Source organism: Empidonax traillii, unplaced genomic scaffold (genome assembly GCF_003031625.1).
Source record: "Empidonax traillii isolate 1590-97213 ecotype Southwest subspecies unplaced genomic scaffold, ASM303162v1 scaffold1487:size278866, whole genome shotgun sequence".
NCBI lineage: Eukaryota > Metazoa > Chordata > Aves > Passeriformes > Tyrannidae > Empidonax > Empidonax traillii.
Window position 1 is genome coordinate 185,393 of NW_020956680.1, and position 24,026 is coordinate 209,418.

At 43.4% G+C, this 24,026-nt stretch overlaps 2 protein-coding genes across 11 annotated transcripts in view; one reads left to right on the plus strand and one right to left on the minus strand.

Annotated features, from left to right (window-relative positions):
* Nucleotides 1–1,156: 1,156 nt before the first annotated feature.
* WDSUB1 (WD repeat, sterile alpha motif and U-box domain containing 1) lies at nucleotides 1,157–16,209 on the plus strand. 9 transcript variants are annotated; one of them, XM_027907519.1, is made up of 12 exons: nucleotides 1,841–2,249; nucleotides 2,979–3,133; nucleotides 3,848–4,260; nucleotides 8,101–8,285; nucleotides 8,784–8,885; nucleotides 9,573–9,666; nucleotides 10,808–10,841; nucleotides 12,527–12,567; nucleotides 12,669–12,775; nucleotides 13,610–13,789; nucleotides 14,584–14,724; nucleotides 15,824–16,032. In XM_027907519.1, the coding sequence occupies exons 3-12, from the start codon at nucleotides 3,863–3,865 to the stop codon at nucleotides 15,982–15,984; spliced, it is 1,443 nt and encodes a 480-aa protein (XP_027763320.1). In that variant the 5' UTR covers nucleotides 1,841–2,249; nucleotides 2,979–3,133; nucleotides 3,848–3,862; the 3' UTR covers nucleotides 15,985–16,032. The 9 variants fall into 9 exon arrangements, with proteins under 9 accessions (XP_027763321.1, XP_027763320.1, XP_027763318.1 ...); XM_027907520.1 differs by lacking the exons at nucleotides 1,841–2,249; nucleotides 2,979–3,133 and adding an exon at nucleotides 1,157–1,228; XM_027907517.1 differs by lacking the exon at nucleotides 2,979–3,133 and having other exon boundaries at nucleotides 1,841–2,644; nucleotides 3,846–4,260.
* Nucleotides 16,210–16,311: 102 nt separating this feature from the next.
* TANC1 (tetratricopeptide repeat, ankyrin repeat and coiled-coil containing 1) overlaps nucleotides 16,312–24,026 on the minus strand; it is a 55,343-nt gene continuing 47,628 nt past the window's right edge. For both annotated transcript variants that reach the window (XM_027907516.1, XM_027907515.1), the window contains 8 exons: nucleotides 23,737–23,870; nucleotides 22,904–23,027; nucleotides 22,619–22,794; nucleotides 21,483–21,615; nucleotides 20,801–20,892; nucleotides 20,212–20,358; nucleotides 19,714–19,814; nucleotides 16,312–18,865 (listed from right to left, as the gene is read on the minus strand). In XM_027907516.1, the coding sequence (XP_027763317.1) occupies nucleotides 17,512–18,865; nucleotides 19,714–19,814; nucleotides 20,212–20,358; nucleotides 20,801–20,892; nucleotides 21,483–21,615; nucleotides 22,619–22,794; nucleotides 22,904–23,027; nucleotides 23,737–23,870 (2,261 nt within the window). In that variant the 3' untranslated portion in view covers nucleotides 16,312–17,511. The remainder of the gene's footprint in view (nucleotides 18,866–19,713; nucleotides 19,815–20,211; nucleotides 20,359–20,800; nucleotides 20,893–21,482; nucleotides 21,616–22,618; nucleotides 22,795–22,903; nucleotides 23,028–23,736; nucleotides 23,871–24,026) is intronic.

Sequence of the window (24,026 nt, forward strand, 5' to 3'; positions counted from 1 at the left end):
GTTCTTATGGTGCATCTAATTCTCCTGGCCTTTTGATGGTGTTTCCAAAGGAAGCAATTGCCTTTGCCAGCAGTCAGAGAGCAGGTCCCACTTGTAAGAATCCTGTCAATAACTGAGGGAGGCCTCAGGGTGTCCCCAGGGCTGGGGTGGCACTGCCCTTATGGTGGGAGTCATGTGTCATGGAAACACACACTATGGATAATGTGTCTGGAAACCACTGTAGATTTAAAGTTCTGTCCCTTTTTTGGCCTGTAGAAGGTCATTAGTCATAATCCTCGCTCTGACTGAAGAAGACAGAGGAATTGCAAAGGGATATTGTGGAACACCAGTACTTATAGCTCTGTCATAAAGCAGTGTTGCGAGGGGTGTTTTTTGCTTTTAAACTAGACCTGCCATGTTTGAGCCTTGGAGCTTTGGTTTACATAAGCCTTGCTATCTTGTCTCTTCTAAGAAAAAACATTCAGTGACTATTTTTTTAATGAAATGTTTGTTTCTGTTGCCCCCCCCCCCGAATATCTTGTTCAATTATATTTTTCTTTTCTGAAGTCTTGTTAGAATAATCTGTTATTACCTAGAATAAAAAAATTACATCTGGGTGTCAGGCAGTTTTGCATTCTAACATGAACTCGCCCAGACTGCTCCACACCTTTTCTTTTCATGACCTTTCTGAAGACTTCAGTAAAAAGGTTTGCTGACATGTACCAGAGATGTGAAGATTAATCAGTGTTGTGCATGTGTGATGGTAAGCTTGCTTAGATAAATGCGAAAACTAATTCTTCCATGAAGAACAATCTCAGATTCTGTACTGGACAATGCTTTGTCTGCCCTACTAGAACTGTCAGGTTTTTTTATAAGTCAGAGCCAGTTACCAGCGACACTGCACACGTAGTTGGATTTTTTCAGCTTGTATCCTAATTCAGCTCAACGGTTTGGAAGCTGAAGGCAGTAACAGCTGCTACGGTGATGCCGGTGAGACAGGTTTCAGCCAGTGGATCACACAGCGTGCAGTCAAATAACGTGCCCTAAAACAGAACGCAAGATGGTACAGACTGGACACGGCACGGAGATGATTGCATAGCAGGGAATGCGTCCTAGGCACAGAGGGACTCCGAGGAAGTGTCTGTGTCTTCCTCAGAAAAAAGTAGGTGCGGTGATAAACTGTTTATTTTGCATGAGTTGCTGAACGTGTAACTGGATGTGCCGCGGCGATGGTGTGAATTTGTGACAGGTGCTGGCAGAGCTGTTTGTTCAGCTCCCCTCGCGCCGCTCCCCGGCCGGGCGCAGGCTCGGTGCCAGGGCGGAGGCGGCGGGGCCGGGTTCTGAGGGTGCGGCGGGGCCGGGTTCTGAGGGTGCGGCGGGTCCGCAGGCCGGGTCCGCAGGCCGGGTCCGCAGGCCGGGTCCGCAGGCCGGGTCCTCACAGGTGGCGGCAGGGCCCGCGTCACGCAGCCACAGCGCTGGCAGGGCTCTGCGGCCCCGGGGAGCCGCGGGAAGGGCCGAGAGCTGCGCTCTACCCGCGCCTGGGCCGGGGCTGCCGGCGGCCGGGGCTGCTGGCGGCGGGCAGAGCGGCTGACGCAGCGCCGGCACCCCCGCGGCCGGCTCGCCGTGGGGCGGCCCCGAGCGGGGCGAGGCGGCCCGGGCTGCGCCACGCCGACACGGCGGGGGGGACCGCGCGTGCGCAGCGCCCCGGGCCGTGCGGGCCGGCCGAGGCCGGAGGATCCACGGGAGGTGCGGGGGAGCCGGGGGCGGGAGGGGAGCCGGGGGCGGGGGGGCCCAGCCCGGCCGGGAGCCGCCGGCGCTCCTCAGGGCCGGCCGGCCGGGAAGCCGCCGGGCAAGGTGGTGGTGCCGCGCCACTGGAGCTCGGGGTGACCCCGCCGCCCTCCCGAGAGCGGTGGGCTGTGTGGGATGGGCTGTGGGCCATAGTACCGTGGAAGGGGCTGTCGAAGCCGTATCGAGAATTGCTGTAGCTTTTCGTGTGGGCAGCTGCTGGAGGCTTACGGATTTTGAAAAAAATAGGTAATTGCCGGAGGAGGTGACGCCGTGGTGCTGAACATCCCTCTGGTGACGAACGCTCTGGTGCTCCTCGCTCCCTCAGCCAGGTTATTGATTCTGAAGTATCTCGTTTCTAGATTTGCTTTCCTGCGGTGAGCTCCTGAAAGTCTCCTAACAGTGAGATTAAGGTCGCTTTTTTAGCCTCACCTTTTCAGATGTCAAGCTTTGTCTGATTCTTCAGTTTCTCATAATTGAAGAAAGTATGTTTATTTTCTTTCTGCCGATCAGACATGTTATTGACACTGCTTCATCTCTTTAATTCTTTTAAAGAGAATAGTAGTAAAACTCTGAGAGTCCTGAAGCTACAACAGGGAATATTCAGTGATTTGGTCTGTAACTAAACTGGCCTGCCATACACCGCCTGAGGAGAACAGGGGTTTTGCCCTTATATGTACCTTTGTATGTGTACATACATACCTCTGCATGTATGCATACATATATACAGATTTGTGTGTCCGCATACATACAAACACGTGCATATACATTGACATGTTTTTTCAAAATGTATGAATATGAATGGTTTTATTTTGCAGATGCCTCAGCATTTAAATGATTCAGAATCAAATACTTATCTAAACCAGCAGACTCTTATTTAACTCAGTATAAATAGTATTGCTGCTTTTGTTCATTATAAACATCTTTTTAGAGACGTGTAAGCACTTTGCTTTGGCTCAATGCTTCCTTATTTTCAGGAAGCTTGACTGTGATCTGCAGCATGGGAGTAACTGGTTGGGATGTACCTTTTTGGGGATTTCCCAGACTTCAGCAGTGTAAATTGCTTGTCTGACACTGCAGTTTTAACTACTGGGAAAATGTGTGGGATGTACATATTTTCTTCTGCTGTTCTGCATAGGAGCAAATGCAATTTCCTGAGAGGTTCAGCTTCTGATCACCCAAATAATGTTCACATTTTGACTTAAATGTTTTAGTCAACTCTTGTCAAACCTCAGACTGCCAACAAAAGCCTGTTGTTACTATTGCTGTGATGTTTTGCCGTCACTACTGTTGCTGTCTGTGAAAGGAAGCAGAAGGGAGCTCCTGGACAAATTCAAACACAAAAGGAAGAGGATGGAAGCAAGGACAGGTAGCCTGGGAGGATACAGAGAGGTTGTTCGAGCAGTCAGGAATCAGGTTGGGAAAGCTAAAGTCCTGATTGATTTAAATCCAGCCAGGGATGTCAAGGGCAACAAGAAAAGCTTCTGTAGGTACATGGGTGATAAAAGGAAGCCTAGAGAAAATGTGGGCCTTCTCTGAAAAGTAATGTGAGACCTGGTTACTTGGGACACGGAGAAAGTGGAGGGACTCAATGTCTTCTTTGTCTCTATCTTCAGTGAAATGCTCCAGCCACACACTAGAAGAAGGCTGAAGGGGGACTTTTTACGAGGGCATATAATGATAGAAGAGGGAGTGGATTTCAACTGTGAGTAGGGTTAGATTAGAGATTAGAAAGAAATGGTTCCATGGGAGAGTGGGGAGGCCCTGGCATAGGTTGTTCAGCTGCTCCATCCCTGGAAGTGTCCAAGGACAGGTTGAACAGGGCTTGGAGCAACCTGGGATAGTGGAAGGTGTCCTGGCCCATGACAGGGGGTGGAACAGGATGAGCTTTAAGGTCTCTTCCAACCCACACTGTTCTATGATTCTGTACTTAAATGATGCTTAGATGAAAAATTTGCCTTTGCAAATGAATTTTCTTTTTTTTCTTTTTTTTTTTTTTTCTTCTGGAGAACGTGTCTTGTTAAGGGGCGTGTTTCATTTCTGAAATAGGGGAGTTAAGTCTGACTGTTGAACTCTTTTTCAGATTCCTTTTTTGAAAATGGCAACATTAATTCACAGTTTATCGGATCACAGCGATGATGTCAACTACTGCGCCTTCTCGTCGTCGTGCTTGGCGACCTGTTCCTTGGACAAAACAGTTCGTGTTTATTCCCTGAGCGACTTCGCCGAGCTGCCGTACTCGCCGCTGCGCGGCCACACGTACGCCGTGCACTGCTGCTGCTTCTCGCCGTCGGGCCGCGTGCTGGCCTCGTGCTCCACGGACGGCACCACGGCGCTGTGGGACACGCGTGACGGCCGCCGGCTGGCAGTGCTGGGGCAGCCGCGCGCCAGCCCCGTCAGGGTGTGCCGCTTCTCCCCACGTGGAACCTGCCTGCTGGCGGGGGCCGCCGACGGCAGCCTCGTGCTCTGGAACGTCCAGTCGCTGCAGCTCTACAGGTCAGTGCCAGTGCTTTCCCACAGGTACCCTGCTCTGCAGGCTGTCATTTGAGTAGCGAGCTGTGCTGTGGACAGGACTTGCAGACCTACACCGCTGATGGGTATCACGAAGAAACGGGGAAATGATTTAGAAGACCCTAAGGCTGGGAGAAATGCTGAGTCTTTTGGGGGGTTTTGGTGGGTTTTTTTTGTTGTTGTTGTTACTGGTTTTTGGTTTTGGTTGGTTGGTTGGTTTGGTTTTGTTGCTGTGGGTTCTTTTTGTTTTTTTTAAATGTTAAAGCAAATTTGAGGCTTTGATTTTTACTCATTTATATTGTATCTAAATCCCAATCTTTTTAAAAGTTCATTTCATTCATTTAACATGAAATCATGATGCCTTGTGTACTGCATTGCATCTGGTTCCTAAACAGCGAGTCAGCAGACTGTGATACGTAATATACAGTTAGTTAATGGAGCCTGACTGTACTGTGTGCTTTATATTGCATTATACATAGTGGTATAAATCAAATATTTAATTAGTAGGAGTTTGGAGTCCAGGAAGGTCTTAGAAGCTTGATAGTAATCCAGCAGTCGGAGTTTCTAAACTATGGATGTGTCCTGAAACCTTACAATTTGAGACATCATAACAGTGACAGAAAGGATTATTGGAGCTAAATGAGTTCAGTATGACGTGGGTTTCCGAGAAGCATTTGAAACAAAGCAGATGAGGATGAGCATATTTATTGATGTTGCACAGTTAAAGGCATGAACCTTAGAGTGATCTTCTAAGTCTTCCTCTACATCTCTATCTTTCAGGAAAGTCTTCAGGCCAGTTATTGTAATCTGTACTTGGACAAGACATTATTTAGGTTTTAGAGCTGCAATTCCACAACTACTTCCCAAAGTTCGGAAAGTAGTAAGGGATTGAGCAGCCATTTGAGAAAGCCAAGGTTGTTTGGTGTTGGTAATCCCTTGTCAAGCATGTTACTGCTTTTATGGCCTTCTGCCTTTGCCTTCCATAGCAGTGATTTAGATGGGAACTGTAAAATTTTTCAAAATTAATTATTAAAGTTACTTGAAATAGTGTAAATCTGGAAATTTGTCCATAAACAGAATTCTTATAGATTTTTGCCCTCGTGGTTTTTCTAATGCATAAAGACATGCTGAAATGGTTGTTTTGTTTTCAGACAATAGAGAGGTAGTGATTACATATTTTTTCTTATTTTTATCTTTTAGAAAAATTTGGAATTTCAGTCATTATTATTCTGAACTGTAAGAAGGGTTTATCTGTTTTGACATATTACTAGTGAATAAATTTTTTTTTTATTCAGAATGCTTGTTGCTGAAGGGAAAACCACAGACATTTTAAAAAGTAATTTCTTACAAGTGTGTGCTGTTAATATATGCAGTGATGCACGTTTTAGACCTACGTCCTTGGTTTCCTTCTGATTGAATGGTGAATTGTGGTGGTTTTAATCTAGACCTTCCCTGGTTACCAGTTTGTAACCAAGGAAGGGGCAGTGTTCCCAGTATTCCATACAATTTTTACGTAAATCAGGTATAAATAAGAAGGGAGGAGCGGCCTTAGTTTCTCTTCTCTTCTGCCGGAGTTCGGGAACAGTGGGTCCCTGCGTTGGTCTCGCTTATCTAAGGCTGAGGCTGCAGCACCCACTGACCTGCCACGTGGAACCTTGGGGAGTGCTGGCCGTGTCTGCCAGTCCTGCTTTCTAAGGGACATGGTGAGATTTGTTTTACTAGTTATTTTACTGGTTCTCGGGTTTGATTGCATATATCTGCTCGGTGTCCCTTTTTGTTCCCTTTTGTTCCTTTTCCCCTTTCCCTATCCCTTCGGGGGGTGTTTGGATTCCCTGTGCTGTGTACAAAGCATCTTCACTGTAATATACGTAAAATATATATATTTTTTATATATAACTAGCTTGATTTTTGGGTTCTTCAATTTGCATAGTTTTTTTTCCTTTGCCCTGGGGAAAGCAGGAAGGGGGAAGAGAGAGGCTACTACGGGGGGGTTGGGCATTTGGCAGGGAGCCAAGTCCGAACCATCACATGAATATATAGTATTCAGTACAGTGGCTATGTAGAAACTATGCTGTTGTTATAAACAAATTATTTTTGTTAGCATTGTAGAGAAATAAGAAAGAACTTGGACATCCCAATCCTGTCCCCTTCAACTATTAAAAGTTCATTTCAGAGTGTTAACAGGCCAACAGTAGTCAGCTTAACTTTAATTATATGTATTTTGGGGTGTGTATGTGTGTATGTATTTTCAGATGATGAATATTTTTTATTTTAATTTGTAACTGCAGATAGAAAAATACACATGCCCTGTTTTTAAAAGCTGAGACCAATGTCACATAGAAATTATCAAGGTACTTAAAAATTATGTCAGAGGATGTTAGTTAATCATGTAGTGTCAGTCTGTGGTCCTCTGTTTCTTTTGCAACAGTTGACTGTGTTGATGCTGAAGAAGAGAACACCTTTTGCTACACTGTTATGTCACTTGACCAAATATGTGGATGGTAATTAGAACAAGGGTAGCCAGTTATTCCTTATCTGTTGTGCTGTTGTAATTGACTGTTCAAGTTGTGAAGTAAGATGGCTATTTAAATAATCTCTGTGATGGATGTGAACAGCATGAAAGCAAGTTAATTTATGTGTATTTCTTAGTGGTCCTTATTTTCTGTTCAGTAGTTCTCATGCTAATATCTGGCCCACAAGTCTTAAATGCGTACTCTGAACAGGTGCAGCACTGTTTATGTTACTGTTATGTTTTGAGAGCAGAATCTGCAGCTTTTTGTGTGAAAGAAGGAAAGTTTTAAAAGCTCCACTAAGGAAAAAGGATTCTACATATGAAAATGGGAAGCATTGTAGTGGATTTGACAGTATTCCTAATGATGGAATTAAGGGAGTCAGTGCTTTGTAGAAGCACTTGATTATCAAGACTCTCAGGGAAAGTTACTGACTTCTGTGACATTAAGTTTGATACCTCTCACAGTAAATAAAATTTCTATGAGCGAAAGAGAACGAGCAGCTTCTACAAGATACAATGACAGAGTAAATAAGACAGACATTTCTTGCTGTCTTCCTGCACTTATGGGTTCAGCTCTGCGTGCTGGGCTGGATCTGCTGTTCATTAAAAGGAGTGAGACACTTTGAGTTGACTTTACATTATTATCAGACAAGGTAAAGGATGTCAGGTTGACCCCACTTCCTTCCTGAGGATTGACCACGCTTCTGTATCTGCTAGAAATTTTCTTTAAAGATCAGTTTTACAAAGTGCTTTGGCTTAGTTAAAATAGAGACTTTTTTCCACCTTGCTTTCTCTTGTGTACATGTTGTTCAAAATTAACCCTACATCATAAATCACAAAGTATTCTTCTCAACTACAGCTCATGATATGGGTTAGTAGGTGTTCTGTTTTGTCTTTAAAAACAGAACAGAGGAATTATGGGAATCTTTTTGCCTTGTTTGTGTACATGTAAATCTGTGTTATGATAGTGTGCATTTATTTTTGACGTTTAAAATGTACCCTACCCTAGAATGTTATTTTTAAATGTAAAGTCCATGCAAGTAGTTTGAAAATTATCTCAGTTAAAATTATTGCCTTGGGGTGCCATCTCACACTTTTCCTCCTGCAGTCAAAGAGCAGGTGTGTTCCCTGCTGCAGTGCTTATTTGGCATCTCTTTCCGTAGTTGGGTTGAGTTTCTCTTGCCTCTGTTACCAAGACCTAATGTGCAAAACTGGGAACAGTTTGGCTTATTGTATCAGATGGTGTTTGATAGATCACTTATTCAGAATTGTACTTATTCTAAATTCAAATCCTGTGTACTCTTGCTTTTCAGGTCTGGAAATGTTAAAGATGGTTCTTTGGTGGCTTGTGCATTTTCTCCCAGTGGGAATTTCTTTGTCACTGGATCATCAAGTGGTGATTTAACCATTTGGGATGATAAAATGAGGTGCCTGTATAATGAAAAAGCACATGATCTTGGTGTTACCTGCTGTGATATTTCTTCAAATCCAGTATCTGGTTAGTTACTTAATTCATCAGGGGAGAAAAAAAAAAAAAAAAAAGGTTTTAGTTCTTTCTAGCTCTTCTTTTCATATTATTTTTGTTATTGATGCTCAGGATACAAATGACCTTGGGAAGAGTTGATGTTTTAGAGTATTGTGAGTACTTTTAAGTAAAAGTTGAGGTCAGGCAGGTGGCAAAGAATGTACTAGGTCAATAAACAAGGTGATAACTTTGAGAACTACTGAACTGTAGAGAAAATTAGTATAACCACAGAATTAAAGTTAAATGAATATGTTGGTGCTCACAGTAGATAGGGGAATCAGACATTTACCATCAAGAAAACTTAAAATATGAGCACAGCACTGGTCTGCACTTGTTCAGGAAACAGTATAACAGTGATACTGATTTCTTTCTTCTTAGCAATTTTAGAACTTCTGCAGTGATTTTTTGCTGATGTAGTTTACTGGTATGCCTTTATTTTCAATGCTTCTGACTCCCATTAATATATTTTAGTTTTATCAGATAATGGAAATGGATTCAAATACTTCCAGATGGTTTCTTGCGGACAAGATAATCAGATCAAACTCTGGCTTATTTTGTTTGCAGATTCCTTAGGTATGTACAGCAATGTTTTTTTCATATACCAATGTCTTAAGTCTCTTGTGACAGTTTGAAAATCAAAGGCGAGAATTATACTGCTGGACTCACAGCCCAACCAACCACGAGTTGAAAGTTTTCTAACTATTAGTGGGAGAGCAGCTGAGACATTCACCACTTGATGCTGCACCATGTAGATTTTATTTAGCCATCTATTTATCAATAACAGTATAAGTCAAGATTTTAAAAAAATTCTACTGTGGCCTTTGAACAGGTCAGTAGGTTGAAACCTCTTAATCTGCCAGGCCACAGAGAGGTTTGCTTTCATGTTTCAGTATGTCCTGGGCCTTGAGCAATTGCTGGAGAAATGAAAAGAGTGTTGGTTCCTGCTAAAACTGCAATGCAGAGACAGGGTAAATGGCCAAAAACATCTACAGTGGGTACTTTTTTGTAATCTCTTTTATATAAAGGTCTGCAAGGATGAATAGTGTGTGTACAGATACACATTTAGTATCTAAAACACTGTGAGACATGCTAAGACTACAGAGGGAGTTGGAGATGTTCAAATGAAGTTGTCTCTGCCATCTTTGTAGATAGTGTGTCAGAGAGTCACATCTGTGGTGCAGCTTTATGCTTCTACAAGCAGCTTGTGTTGTACATTGTCAGATTTGCCCGTATGTGATAATTTCCTCTTTGTATTTTCAGGTGTTGAATTAAAACATAAATGCACATTGAATGGACATTCTGCCCCAGTTCTGGCTTGTGCATTTTCATACGATGGGCAGATGCTGGTCTCGGGGTAAGCAGCACCTTGTGCTTGAGGACAGCAGGAGGAAGCGAGGGCAGGCTGAGCCAGGGCTGAGGGGAGGGCTGGCTGAGGGAACAGCCGCTGGCCTGGGGGGCTCCCAGGGCTACAGCCCAGCTGGAAGGGGAGGGGGGCTCACAACAGGGGGCTCTGCATGGTCACACTCAAAGGGCTGGTTGTTGCTCAGCAGCACCTCGTTGCTAGTGGCTTTCCTCAAGGGATGAAGCTGTTGAGAGAGGCAGTTACAATTAAGGTAGGTATAATCACTTAGTTTTTGTGAACATTAGTGACTGTATGCTTTTACTCTGCTCTTCTCATGAAAGGTATTCGTTCATTTCTAAACTAAATGGTAGCTTGAAGTAGCAAATACAATGGTTCCACTCTAAATTTTAACTGTCTTATTTACAAAGACTTTCTAAACTAAAAGGCTGATGCCTTGCAAAGGACAAAGGAAAGACTACAATTGCCAGCAAATAAAACTAAACAAACCCCAGGAGACATTTTGCTTTATATTCTTTCTAAGGGAGCCTTTTTCAGTATTTGAAGATCATTATTAATGTTTGTGACGTAGTGTTATTTTATTTTCTGTTAGACGTACAGATTATTGTTTTCACTTACATTGTCATAAGTGAAATGTCTATCCCATAAAATCTTTCAGGAAATACTGCTGCCATGGTAAATAAATGTGCAATTTGTATTTCATGAAATATGTATGTACTGGTTGCATTGCACAGCTGTATTTTCTGTATTGCATGACACTACTTCTCTGGCTTGCTTTGCAAATAGAAAGGACTGAGAGTAGGTCTTGGACAGCCAGACTGCGCATTTATTTTACAGATGCTGCTTGCAAAGACATAGAGACAGTGAGGGCCAGTTTGCAAAAGCACTGTGCAAATCCTTTGCCTCTGGAATTCTCTTGCAAGGGCAGAGTTTTTGTATTGGCTGGTTTTTACATCACACTGGTCAGTCTTATTTAAGGTGGGCACTGGTGGAGGGGAGACAGCTATCTCAACTTTGCATCAAGTGTTGTTAAGAAATCTGATCTTGTTTGCAGAAAAGGTTTTTCCTCCTTTCTTCATGAAAAAGTTTCTTTTTCTCTCTCTGCTTCATTTTAATGTCTGTATTTTTTTCAAAGGTCTGTGGACAAGTGTGTCATAATCTATGAAACTGTAAGTATAGCATAGTGCAAACCATTCATTGGGTCGTTGTCTTTTAATGTCAGCACTGCTTCTGCAATGTCGTATCACCTAAAGGAACGCTGAAGAATAGAAACAGTGTAATCCCAAAGTATTTACTGTGCATCTGTGGGGAGGAGCGGGAGTTATCCAAGGAAAAGTGTCTCTTGAGAATTGATCAGTCTTTCTCACTTTTCATCTACATTTTGAGGATTTGTTGACTTCTCTACAGTAGGGTATTATTCAATTAATTCCATACTTACAAGTTGTGTTCATATTGAAGCAGAAGGACGTTTTGGTTATCCCAACATGCTTAGCTTCCAAAGCAAGGAGGACTGTAGCTTTTGACGTAAAATCGGGAATGGTGGTCATAGAAATTCTATAGTTAATTATATATAAAGTGCAGATAAAAGAGGAGCATAATAAAGAATTCAAGAAAATTATGTTAAATGCAGTGTCTTCTCTTTAAAACATACTGTTTAAACATTTTCTATAATAATGTTATTACATCCCTTGTGGTTCACCTTTAAGTGCTATTTACCTCTAGCTAGTACTTTCTAGTATTAAAAAAATTAATAACTGCTGAAAATGAACAAATTTTAAGCTTCTTCAGCTTACTCTGCACATAGCTATTGTATTGATACAATTTTTAAATTACTGTTAAAGTTTTCACCCAAATCACTAATATGATACCTGCACAGCTTTTAGTCCAGTTATTTTTGTAGTCTGAAGTTTAGACAGGTATGTAAGAAGTCCTCTAGAGTTTTGGAGCTTCAGAAAATAAATTATGCAGAAAACCACAGCATAAGTATTTCTTAATACTGTTTGCCAGCTTTCGTGGCCTTTTAGGTTTTTATCAGATGGGACAATAACTTTTCTAGTTGTGGATTCTCCTCTGGAGATGCTCAAACCCTGCCTGGACACCTGCTCTAGGTGACCCTGCTAAAGGTACTAGGTGATTTCCAGAGGTCCCCTGTGATTCTGTGGGGAAAAGTGGGGACTTTTAAAAAGCCTTCATGGGACAGAGAGAGATTTCAGCCTAAAATAGGGTACTTTGATCACGTTGGGCAGCTCAAACTACTGGGGTGATGGCTAATCCATTAGTGATTCAGGATAACTTTGCTCATCATCTTCCCAATTTGTCTGTACCTGTCAAAAAAAAGGTATCTTTTATAAGAGGGAACATCTTTCAATCATAAATCAAAACTGTGGAATTTCAGGATTTTGGTTTTTTAGTGCTATTTAGTGGCCAAATAGGAGAACCACTGTTGTGGTTAATTATTGGTCCAGTTGAAGGACTGTGGTTTGAATCTCTTCCCTTTTGGTCATTCCTAATACCAGATTTGTAACAGAAATGTTTTTATCCACACGAACGGTCTGCCAGTGTGGATGTAATTCATTCAGTTGGTGTTTCTGGCACGGCCCTCCTGCATGTTCCATGCTGGCTGATTGGGAAGGGTAGCAGTGCCCAAGGAATCCAGGGGGGACTTCAAGCAGGAAATTCAAGTTGCGTTTCTGCCTCTGCTGCTGATCAGCTTTGTCAAGGCTGTGTAACTTCTCTGAAGGTAACTTGTGTCACCTTTCAAGCAACAATATTCCTTACTTTGAGAGGAAGCATACAAAGGAAGAAATGTTCTTTTTATTCTTGAAGATTTAAAATTACAAAAACTCTTTTACAGAGTACTGGCAATACCCTTCACACTTTGTCTCAGCACACCAGGTAAGAATTCAATATGATTATTCTGTTTCACTGTTGTTAATAAAAGAAATGAAATCTTTTTCTTGTGAATTTTCACAGTGTTTTTTTGGTTTTATTTGCAGGTATGTTACAACTTGTGCTTTTGCACCACACAGTCACTTACTTGCCACAGGCTCAATGGATAAAACTGTGCACATATGGCAGTTGGACCTTAAGCAGCCCTCTGCAGGTCAGTGTGTGAAGTATTTGTAATCTGTTCCTTAATTCAGAGCACCTTCTGAAGATGCAAACCCCCCACATTCTTACCTGCAGTTAATAAGTTAAATAAGCTCAGGACTTTGTGCCTGTTACTGGTCTTTGAACTGACCTGACTGAGGTCCTACAGAGGTATTTATTTTTTAAAGGAAAAGATACTAGATGTATCCTAATTTGATACACTGCTCTCTGGACAGCATTTAAGAGATGAAATTACTGCCAGAGTGCTGAAAGACTTTTTGGACAGACATCATTTGTGATGAGTTACCCAGAAAATATGCTAATTGCAAGCATAATTGTCAACAAGAAAGAGAGTTTACCAGTTGTTAAAGGTGAGAAAAACCAGGATAACTACTGTTACAAAATACATCAGCACCCAAAATTTGTGGAACAGTGGTACATATGACCTTGTTCAAAGAACAAGTTTGGGCATTAGTTTGCTTTCTAAGGAGGTGTGAGATGGTTCCAATGTCTGCTGACACTTTTCTGGTTTTTAGTTATTCAGTTCAGATTTTACAGATGTAGGCATCTGAGAGATTAAATTCCTCTACACTTTGAAAATTGATAGGTAAAAGACAAAAATTATTGTGCTTCTACCCCAAAGTAATGTCGAATAAGCATTTCTTTTATTAGATGGGGAACGTATAGTACTGAGAACACTTAAAACCAGGGTTCATTAATGACATTGTTACTTTGAACTGGGGGGTTTCATTTTTGTTGTTGTTGTTGTTGTTTTTTGTTTTGATTGGTGATTTTTTGTTTTTTGTTTGCTTGTTTGGTTTTCTAACTGTCTTTTTCATTTCCAAAGGAAATACTGTAGAAACTGAATCAAAGGTGGCTGTTGAGGACTGGTCAGAGGATGATGTTTCAGCCTGGCTCTGTGCACAAGATTTAGCAGACTTTGTTGGGCTTTTCAAAATGAATAACATTGATGGCAAGGAGCTACTGAATCTTACTAAGGAAGGTCTTGCTAATGAATTGAAAATTGGTAAGAGTATGGAAATCCAATTAGTTTTTAATCTTTAAAATACTTTGAAATGTTGTAATAAAAGAAAGTTAGGAGTTCCATACATGGATTTCCCCCCACCCCCGAAATGCCTTTTTATTTCATTACTATGGGTTTGTGTGTGTGTGTTGACTTGGTCTGTATGAGATCACAGAATCTCTGTGTATCAGCCAGCTTTGCTGAATTCTAGAAATAACAGGTGCTGGGAATCTGACAGAACTGTCATCCATGAAAGACCCCTGCCTTCCTCCGTTTCTGCACCTTGTCCTTAGCATTGAAGTAGCCTAAAACTCTGTTGCAGCATCACCAGCTGAGGCCAATCAATTAACACTGACTAGGAAGTCCTGTGAGAACTGAATGTGATCAATGACCTGCTGAAAATAGAGGTCTCTGTGGGGAACGGAATCAACTAAGGTATAAAAATTATGGCCTGACAAAATTGACGTGAAGAATTGCTCTCTACCTGCCATGGCTCAAGCCCTTACAAAATAAGAAAATACTATCTGCCCAAGATGAACACGATTTCCAGTGCTACTCAAATCGCAGTTTAACTAAATTTTAGGAGTTTATCACCACACAGCCATTGCTGCACCTGTGTTGGTTTTACTGGTTGTTTTCCTTAGGTTCCTGTTGGGAGCAGGAGGGACATTCTGGGGCTGGGCTGGCTGCAGCTTTTTGGTTTGGGGGCAGTGAGATGGAGCTGTGTCTCCTGTAGCAGCTGCTGACTCTGCCCTACCTGTCTATGCTGTCCACTTCACGTATAAATAATTTTTCAGAGTCTCTAGGCCTGCGCAGTAAAATTCTCCAGAAGATTGAAGAACTGAGGATGACAATGATCTCAGTTTCTGTTCCTGTCCCTGATGAGTTCCTGTGTCCTATAACAAGGGAGCTTATGAAGGATCCTGTCATTGCAGCGGGTATGTCTTTGCATGACATCAATTAAAAATACTTGAGGACAAAGACAGGTGTGGGAATACAAGAATGGGCCTGTCTTATCAGAAAGATAAATTATTCTAAACAGCTGTTGCAACAAAACAGAATTGTGATGTTTAATTTGTCAAATGACATTTCTGATAGGGAGAAAAACACTGTATCAAGCAATTTTTCCTTTTTTTTAATGTGCCTTAGCAAATATAATTACAAGCCTCATTACATCTTCGGCTTGATAAGTGCAAAGTAAGTGCACACAGGGGGGCAAAAAGCCAAGGAAACCCTGGCTCTTTACTCCTTGGCACACCATAGGGCACTTAGAAGTTTGTACTGAAGGAGACTCCTTTAAATTCAGCAAGATCTTTGAACTGTGAGAGGCAAGGAGTTTAAGATATTCTACAGGTAAAAAATTGTATGAACTAGTGCTTAGTAGTGCTAATCTTGGGGGGTGGGGAGGGGGCACACAGTCATGGGAAGATCAGTGTAAGTTCTTTTGATGCAGTGATGGATTAACTTCATCCAGTTGTGAGGTTATCAGGCCAGACTTCTGAGGAGTGGCTTTACTGAATACAGGGTAAGGAGTGTAGGTAGGCCTGTGTTAGACGAGGCATGTGGGACACAGGCTTACATTCCATCACAGAGATTCCTGGGTGATTGGGCTAAATAATACTGAGCTGGGGCCACATTTCTGTTCTTGAAGTAACACCTTGCTTGGGTACCAACTGAAGAGCTGAAGCCCTGAAAACCAGACAGGGGGTGAGGGCTCAGCAGGCTTTAGCTGTGTTAGCTGTTTTGTATTAAAGAGCTTTTAATTCACCTGATGGATCAGTCAAACCGAAAAGAAAGTCCTATTTAACATGTGTATAATATACTTTGGTGCTTTGCAGTCAGAGACAGAAACATGAAACGAGCCTGAACTGTAAAACAGTAAAGCTTTCACAGACCATGGACTTATTCTAAATCTCAATTTTTCCTGTTTGGATGTATTTCCTTACCTTCCTTTTACATTTAAATAGCTAAAATTTGTGGAGTGCCACAGTGCCCAAGGCTCTGTAATAGGAGCTTCTGTTGATGGTTTTGTTGTAGATGGCTATTCCTATGAAAGGGAAGCAGTGGAACACTGGATCAGCAATAAAAGACGATCTAGTCCCATGACCAATCTTCCCCTCCACTCCCTTATGCTCACACCCAACAGGACCCTAAAAATGGCCATCACTCGCTGGCTGGAGACTCAGCAGAAATGTTAAACCACGTCACTTGGAATTCTGTGTAGCTAAAGGAACTAACTGTATCAGAAACAACTGGGAAAAAAAGTGCTATTTCTGTTCTAATCTGTGGCTGTTTCAAAGAAAACCTTCACTCCCAGAAGAACTTTTTAAAATTCTTGGTTCTTTTTCCTTTGTAGTATTTCTCTGCAAGAAATGAAGTAATAACAGTTTCTCAAATAAAGTTTTCTTAAAATTTTCACTACATTTATGACTTCTGAGTGTACAGTCTTTCGGAAGGTAAGAAATAGCAAAGTATAGGATCTATTATCATTCTATCCCATCAGGGACTGCATCTCATCCCACAGGTATATTAATCACCTTTATTTTGTATGGAAAAAAAATACAGTAGCTGTGCAAAAATAGAACTACAGGACAGGACTAATATACGAATTGTACAAAATATCAAAGAACGGGTAAACAATAAATAAGCTAAAGCATAATGATGCAAACTCCAAGAGGACTTGCAGAGCTGGGTACAGCTGTTGACATGGACACAGAGCACGCTGGGCAGAGTGTAAAGCTGAGCTCTCCAACTGAACCGCACTCGTCGCGATGTTCGCTGCAGCCATTCCCTTTCAGAACGTTCTTGCCAATATTAAACCTGATTTCCTCCAAACAAACGTCACAGCTTCATCCTGTCATGCAACTGCACATACACTTTCCTCAAACTTTCATCTTCACTCTATCCATTTCTTGGGTTTCCCATAAAAGCACTCACTAAGCATTTAACTGCTGTACCTTTTCACAAATAAACAATAAATCATTTTGCTTTAAGATAGCACCCAAAGGTGATTAGATAACCTATATAAAGTGCGATTATTGTTAATAGGCCATAATATTGTGTTCTTCAGTGCAATAACCAATATGGTCAAAGCTTCTTAATAAACATGCAAATGTCACTCTTTATTTGATTTCTCCTAGTTACCAAAAATAGTTATATTTACATGTCAAAACACGGCTGCTTATAGTTTACTCATACACAAATTATTTATGCTTCCTAAATGTACATCATGCAACCCAAATTAGATCCTGCTAGAAAAGTGATAAAATACTATCTTTGATTTAAAAAGATGCATGCATGTACAGATCTGAGTATTCTGCAGCAGATTATCTTCCTTAACACTGCTGTGAGAAGTAAGCACTTAAGCACTGGAGAGGCACAAGTATTATGTGTGAGATGCAACAGAACCAAAAGCCAAGATTGAAGCCCTATGTGAGAGGAAACTCTTATTTAATGGTAAAATGTAATGGAAAGGATTTCTCTGCTCAGGGTCTTACTCTGTTGGTTGGATAACCCTAATTGACTCTTTCTAGAGAAGTCTGTTATTCCAGTTACTGTCACTGTCCTGTGCTGGCAGGAGCAGTTTGAAGTGGTTGTATCCCAGTACGGACTGGTCAGCACGGGCTGTTCCCTGGGAGCCAGCTGTGCCAGCCAGTGAGCGTTGTCAGAGCAAGCACCTGTGCTGTGCTGAGCCAGGTTTACCCTGTAAACACCCAAAGTAGGATTTATACATTTGATTCAATGAAGGATCGCTTTGGTTTCGCCGTGTGGCTGAGGTGCCCGTCCTGGCTGCTGTGGGACAGGGGTTTGGCTGCAGCATCAGGGTACAAATGAGAACCTTGGCTGGGAGATTTGTCTGGAGAGTGGGGAGGGACTGGGCAGGGGAGCTCCTCACGGTCTCTCGCTTGCACACTGCTCTGGTTGCCATCTCCCGGGGCAGCAGCCACAGAAGGGATTTTAGTTTGGTGGTGTTTCACTGAGAACTGCTCCAGGTTTGAGGGCTGGAGGCCCCCAGGAACAATGTTTGTGGATAATCCATCTGATGCCTGAGCGTGCCAAGTGCGACTGGATTGCATATTTTGCTGCTGGAACCTTGCAGTCTTATCCGTGATTCCCATAAAAGGAGTATTGCGAGGTCGGTGCTCGGTACCCTGAACCTGACTCATGTTACTCTCCTTGAGTCGAACATCAGGGCCCAGCCCCTTAACACTGCCTGAAAAGCTGCTGGCTGAGCTGAAGCTGCTGGCTGAGCTGGCCAGAATCACACTGCTGGCTGGAGAGCTCGAAGAGGCAGCGCTGGGTCCAGGGCTTTGCTGCCTCGTGTTACTGAAGTTCATCTGAGCAGGGGCTGTTGACCTGTCTGCGGGTTTAGACTTGATGGCAAAAGAATGAGAAGAGAAAGTCTTGTGATGCTGTGGATGGGAACATTGGCTGGACATGAACTTCTCACTGCACAGTTCAGCACTGGGATCTGTGGAAATGCTTCCAGATGACAGTGTGCTTGTCCCATCCAAATGCTGACTTCTAGAGTGTGGGACGGGCAAGGGACTTAGGGGAAGATGCTGCAGAGATGGTTGTGCCTTTGTATTACCTTGACTGCTTCCTGGTTTAGATCCAGGCTGGCTAGAGCTCAGGTGCTGATTTGTTTTTACAATCTGTGCCTGCTTTGTTGGCTGCATGATCAAGCCTGGCTCTCTCAGGTACTTACTGTTTGTTCTGCTCTGAGGGGACACACACCGAGCTTTCTGCTGAACACCTTCCTGAAGGGTCCTGCTGAACGATGAAGCAGCTGAGGAACATTGCAGCCTTTGGGGTGGGGAAACAGATTCACTGGGGTGTGACGGTTCATCCTCCCTGTCTTGAGGACTGAAATTCTCCTTCACGCCTGATACAACCCCCTCCTCATTGTCGGAGTTGTTGGTTTGCTCCAGTAGCTGTGCAGACTGATGTTTCTGTTGCTGTGTTCTCTGCAACTGTTTGCATTCTTCTTCCACCCGAGCCAGGAGACGTTTTATCTCCTGATTGCTGGGACACAGCTGAGTGGCTTCATGTAGGTCAGCAAGAGCAGCAAGTAACTTTCTGTTTAGGAAAAAAAGAGTAAACAGTGAAGATCCAGGGCAAATCTGAGCCCCAGCATTGCCTGTTACTAATCCACCTCTGCCACTTGCAGAGAAATATTCTGATGTGTCGTTTCCTGCTGCAGGTGGTGACAGTGTAAGAACTGGATGTTCTCCACCTCAGGAAATTCTTCCCTCTGGTGGAACCACAGACCCAGCCCTAAGCCCTTCCCCAAGTGTCATGACAGCCTGTGCAGGGAGGCAGGAGAAATCTCTGCTGGGAACAGTAGGAACTGACATTTATCTCACAAGCCCTTCACAATGACCTCCAGAGTAGGGAACCTGCTGAACTCCATGACTATTGAGCTGTTTAGAAGAGACACTGTGAACCAAAGGCACCTTTTCTTATACTGTAGCTACCTCTATAGTTTGCCATTTTTCCAGACTCCTCCTCTCTCCCCTTGTTTTTTATCTTCAACTGCTAATGATGCAACATATCCTGTCCTATAAAAGCAGCCATTAATAAATGATAAATACACTTGGTAATAAATAATGCAGTGATAAGATTGGGTGGCACATTGTTGGTCACGTTCTGCTCAGTCATGTTAGTAGCAGACCCATTAACTCTTAAAATAATCCCTCTTCATATCAGTTTGTTACTTTCTGGACTGCCAGTGATTACCTAAACAAGTAATCAGTATTGCAGTTTAGGTGTGGTTGGCTTTAAGCGATACAGAGACCTAATACAGATGGAAAGTGCACAAAATAAAATGTTTTCTTTGCAAATTCCACACGGAACTAGCAGCAGAGAACAAGATATTAAAAATGTTAGCTTAAAAAAGAACCTGTGCAGAGACACATAAACAGTACCTGCTGTTCCTCTTGGCTCTTGCTCTGGCGTAATAAGCTTCGTAACACCTGGGCTTCAGATCCAAGGCTTTGGTAGCAAACTCTTCAGCCATACCAAAATCCTGGCAAAGAGCAGACACGCTGGTTACCCACCAGCAGGCAGAGGGAGTTGCAGGCTCTGCCTCCCCTGGAAGCACCCACAGCACCAGGCTGGGCTGTGTCCTAACAAAGGGAGCACTGTCCATCCAGTCTACGAAAAGTACCACAGACATCCAGCAGTTCCTCATTCCAAAATAACGGGATGACTTCAGAGCAGCTGTAACAGATCCCCCACTGCAACACACACTCATCTTATGACCTGCCCATTTGCTGACACAACAAAGCCCAAAATCAGGGTCCAGTGAAAAGGATTCTAAAATAGCACAAATATATGTCCACATACAACCCCTGCAATGCAATAGGGAAGAACTCTCAGATTCCCAAAGCCAGAGAGGCAGCAGAGGAACAGTAAGGTCTTACATTTGTTTTTCGGCGACATCGTGACAGGTTCAGGTACAATGAGACTCTCAGCTCAGTGAAGGCTTTCATTTCCTCTCCAAATCCTTCCCTGGGGAACTTCCTCAAAGCGTACTGATAGCGCTGGGCTGCTTCCTTCATCTTGCCTTTCTGCAGATTTTAGGGAACAAGCAGCTTTTCACAAACTTTAAATATTGCAATACCGTTGCAAAAAAGCGTTTTATATTTGACATCTACCGAGAGGTGCCCTTCAAGTAGAAAACAGATGGACAGATTTTTTTAAAAAAATAAATATACACAGTATGGGCTATACTGGCAGACAAACACTGAGAGAACTTGCACATTGAGTACAGTTTGTGTTTGTTTCTGAGCTCAAAACGTTTAATGGTATTTGACCAGGATAACACTTGCATTAACACTACTAGTACTAGAAAAAATCATCTATGATACATGCATCTATTTTTTTTTTTTTTTAACAAGCCAGTATAAAATATCAGATGAAGTTGTTGAAAAGGAGATATAAAGAAATTTAATCTACTTTCAGGCAGAAGTCCAAGATTTTGTTATCATAAAAAAATACAAATCTACCTACTTTGTACAGTGTATTTCCTTCTTCCATCAGTTTCTGCAGCAGAATCAGGAGGATATCGGGTTTTGAGGTGGCCATAGCCCAGGCTGCATTTCCTGCAAGTTAAATTTTAGGAGTCTCTGACAAAGGGGAAGAAAGTATTTCTGCTTTCAGAGTAGAAAGTGAATCAGACTAGAGATCCTAATCCACTTGAGGAGATATCCCACCCCCATGGAACTCTTCTTACTGTTCTCATCATCATCATCAGGATGTGCACATGTTTAAACTACATCTATCCCCAACCTGCCCCTGCCCCACCACTGCAAAGCTCAGGCCTAAGTACAGACCTGTATTTAGTCATGCTTACTACCCAAATAATACGAAATAAAAGTACTAAGGATTCAGTAATTATCCCATACACAACTGCACTATATACTTGCCTACTGATAATACATCACTTGACATACATTTTTTTGCCTGCCCTTCGCAAAAATGTATGACTGCAAAATGCATGATTCTATAATTTATTAAAAGAATGTCACTTAAATGTAAAACTTCTAATTCATTAACAGTGTCAGACTTATGTATCACTAATAGTGAATCATCATTTTCTTGTTTCTATTTATTTAATCTGCTTTCCAGGAATAACTGCTCCTGGCAGAGCAGAAGGCAGCTGTTTCTCCTGGTCCAGGGCAGCTGCACTAACCCAGCTTCGCTCCTTTCCTCAGCAGCGTGACCACGACCGCGGTGTTGCGGCAGCCGATCGCTCTGTCCAGCGGCCGCATCCCACTGTGGTCCACGTGCTCTATCATCGCTCCTTTCTCCACCAGATACTGCACCTGGGAAAAGAAATGAGACAAGCCTTGTAACATGGCTTGTGGCAGGAAAGGCAGACCAGTGAAATATTTAAGCTACCACATATCCTCTTAGAAATACACTGAGAACATGCTCGAGGCCAGTACAGCCTTGTGGAATCCTCTGAAGGCAACAGAGCATGGGGATACCTGGCAGCAGTGGCAGGTTGGATGGAAGCAGCGGTCACTTCCCAAGGCCATTACCTGCCCAAGTGTGACCAGCAATGATCTCTGAAGGGAAGAGGCACCAAGTCCTGCCCAGATGGGTCCCACAGCCATGGGCCTGCTCAGGGACCTCTTCATTGGCATCATCCCTCCCCAGCCAGGGGCTGAGCACAGACCCTGACAGGACCAGGCAGCTGGCACAGCTCCAGCACAACCTACAGCAAACACAGGGACAGGAAGGAGCCTGGACACCCCTCACTTCCCAGCAGAGTCTATCCAGTGTCACATACAAACACTCGCAGTGTCAGGAACTGCCAAAGCCAGTGCAGAACCTGAGGGCTTATTTATAATTTCAAGTTTATTTTGACAAAGGCTGGATGGGACCAAGTGGTACAATGAGTTCCCTGCATAGCAGCACCTGAAGTGCTGTTCTGAAACATTGTGCAGACTCAGAAATACAAATGTGAGTGAGAGCCTGCTTGTGCTGTTTCTTCCAGTTCCCTGCTGACCTTTTGGATCTGCCCATAGTGCCCTTCCTCTTCCTACCCCTCTCCCTGGGGTCTCTGCTCCACGAAGGTACGACCTGACCAGGACCCTGTCAGGGGACCTCCATGGGTTTGCAGCGTAATTCTGGGCTTCTACCTCATCTAGAAAATGCTTTTCTGAGCAAATACTTGCACTGCAGTTGGGATGTGAGCAGTGTAAGCATCTTGGCTACTTCCCCAAATTTTCTTTCAATTTTGGTTGGCAATATTTTTTCAAAGCTCTGCTTTGTATTATGAAAATTTAGTACATGCTTAATTTTTTCTACTGTTATACTTACAATATCAGCATCTCCATAAAAAGCTGCCAAGTCTAGGGGTGTTCGTCCATTTTTGTCTGTCTGATCAGTTGTTGCACCTTTCTCTACTAAATACTGAACCACTTCCCTGTGGCCTTTCAGACATGCCCAGCTCAGAGCTGTCAGTCCTTCCTTGTCCAGAGATGAAATAGCTGCACCTGTAAAATAAAAATTAACTTTCTTAGGAAGATGTTCTGTTGCATAGGAGAAATTCAACACTGGTCTCTGGTGCATCTGTGCAGCCTTGATCCACTATTTATTTTCTACCTTCAGAAAGCAGAAATTCCACAGTGCTCAGATGTCCTTCACAAGAAGCCACCATCAGTGGTGTTCGGCCCTGCTTGTCACTTAAATTCACATCTGCCCCATGCTCCACTAGAAGTTTAGCAATCTGAAATAGAAAACAGCAATTTAAAAATATACTGCTTGTACCAGGGGAAGTTTAGTTTGGATGCTGAGAAAATTTCTTCCCTGAAAGGGCTGTCTAGCCCTGGCACAGCTGCCCAGGGCAGTGCTGGAGTCCCTGTCCCTGGAGGGATTTAACAGCCATGTGGATGTGGCACTTGGGGACAGGGGTTAGGGGTGGCCTTGGCAGTGCTGGGGGATGGTTGGACTTGATGGGCTCAAGTGTTTTCCAACCTTACTGATGCTATGATTTTATGAAATTGGCAGGTTTAGATTTCAGCCACAATATCAGGAATTTTTAGAAGAGAGGACAGGTGTTATTTAGAGCAATCCCAGGAAATCCAATGCAGCTCAAGCCCTGACTACAGCCCAGGGCCTTGTCCCAGCAGGAACGGCCAGAACGAGGAAGTCTCCTGACTCCAAGGTTCTCTCCCTGCCCGGCAGCAGCTCAGAGGATCTGCAGTGACCTCTGATCTCGGTCTAGGAAATGAAATCTTTTAACTCCCGTGTTATTTTTCAGGTGTGCTCAGCTGTCATGCAGCCGAAGCACTTTCGTAAGTTCTGTCCAGTGATACAAAGGGTTTGGAAGGGAAGTTGAGGCAAACGCCCGTTAGAAATTGTACACTCTTTATTTCACAACGGGAGGGGGGAGGAATTGGGGCCCAGCTCCCAAGGGTCCCCCAGGCTGTGCAGACCTGCCAGTGGCCCTGCCGGACGGCGCAGAGCAGCGGGGGCACCCCCCTCCTGTTGGCTTTCGTCACGGCCGCCCCACGCCCCACGAGGAACTCGCACACGTCCAGCTTCCCTCGTCCTGCAGCAGCTGTGAGGGCTGGAGAAAGCATGGCATCAGAGGGGGAAGCATGGCATCAGAGGGGGAAAGCATGGCATCAGAGGGGGGGAAAGCATGGCATCAGAGGGGGAAAGCATGGCATCAGAGGGGGGGGGAAGGCATGGCACCAGCACCAGCTCTGGGCTGGCTAACCCC

Bases quoted from the DNA above. Each gene is read 5' to 3' on its own strand.
- WDSUB1 (XM_027907520.1), top strand. From the start codon at position 3,863: ATGGCAACATTAATTCACAGTTTATCGGATCACAGCGATGATGTCAAC. The intron at 4,261-8,100 runs GTCAGTGCCAGT...CTTGCTTTTCAG, and splicing joins CAGTCGCTGCAGCTCTACAG to GTCTGGAAATGTTAAAGATG. The intron at 10,842-12,526 runs GTAAGTATAGCA...ACTCTTTTACAG, and splicing joins GTGTCATAATCTATGAAACT to AGTACTGGCAATACCCTTCA.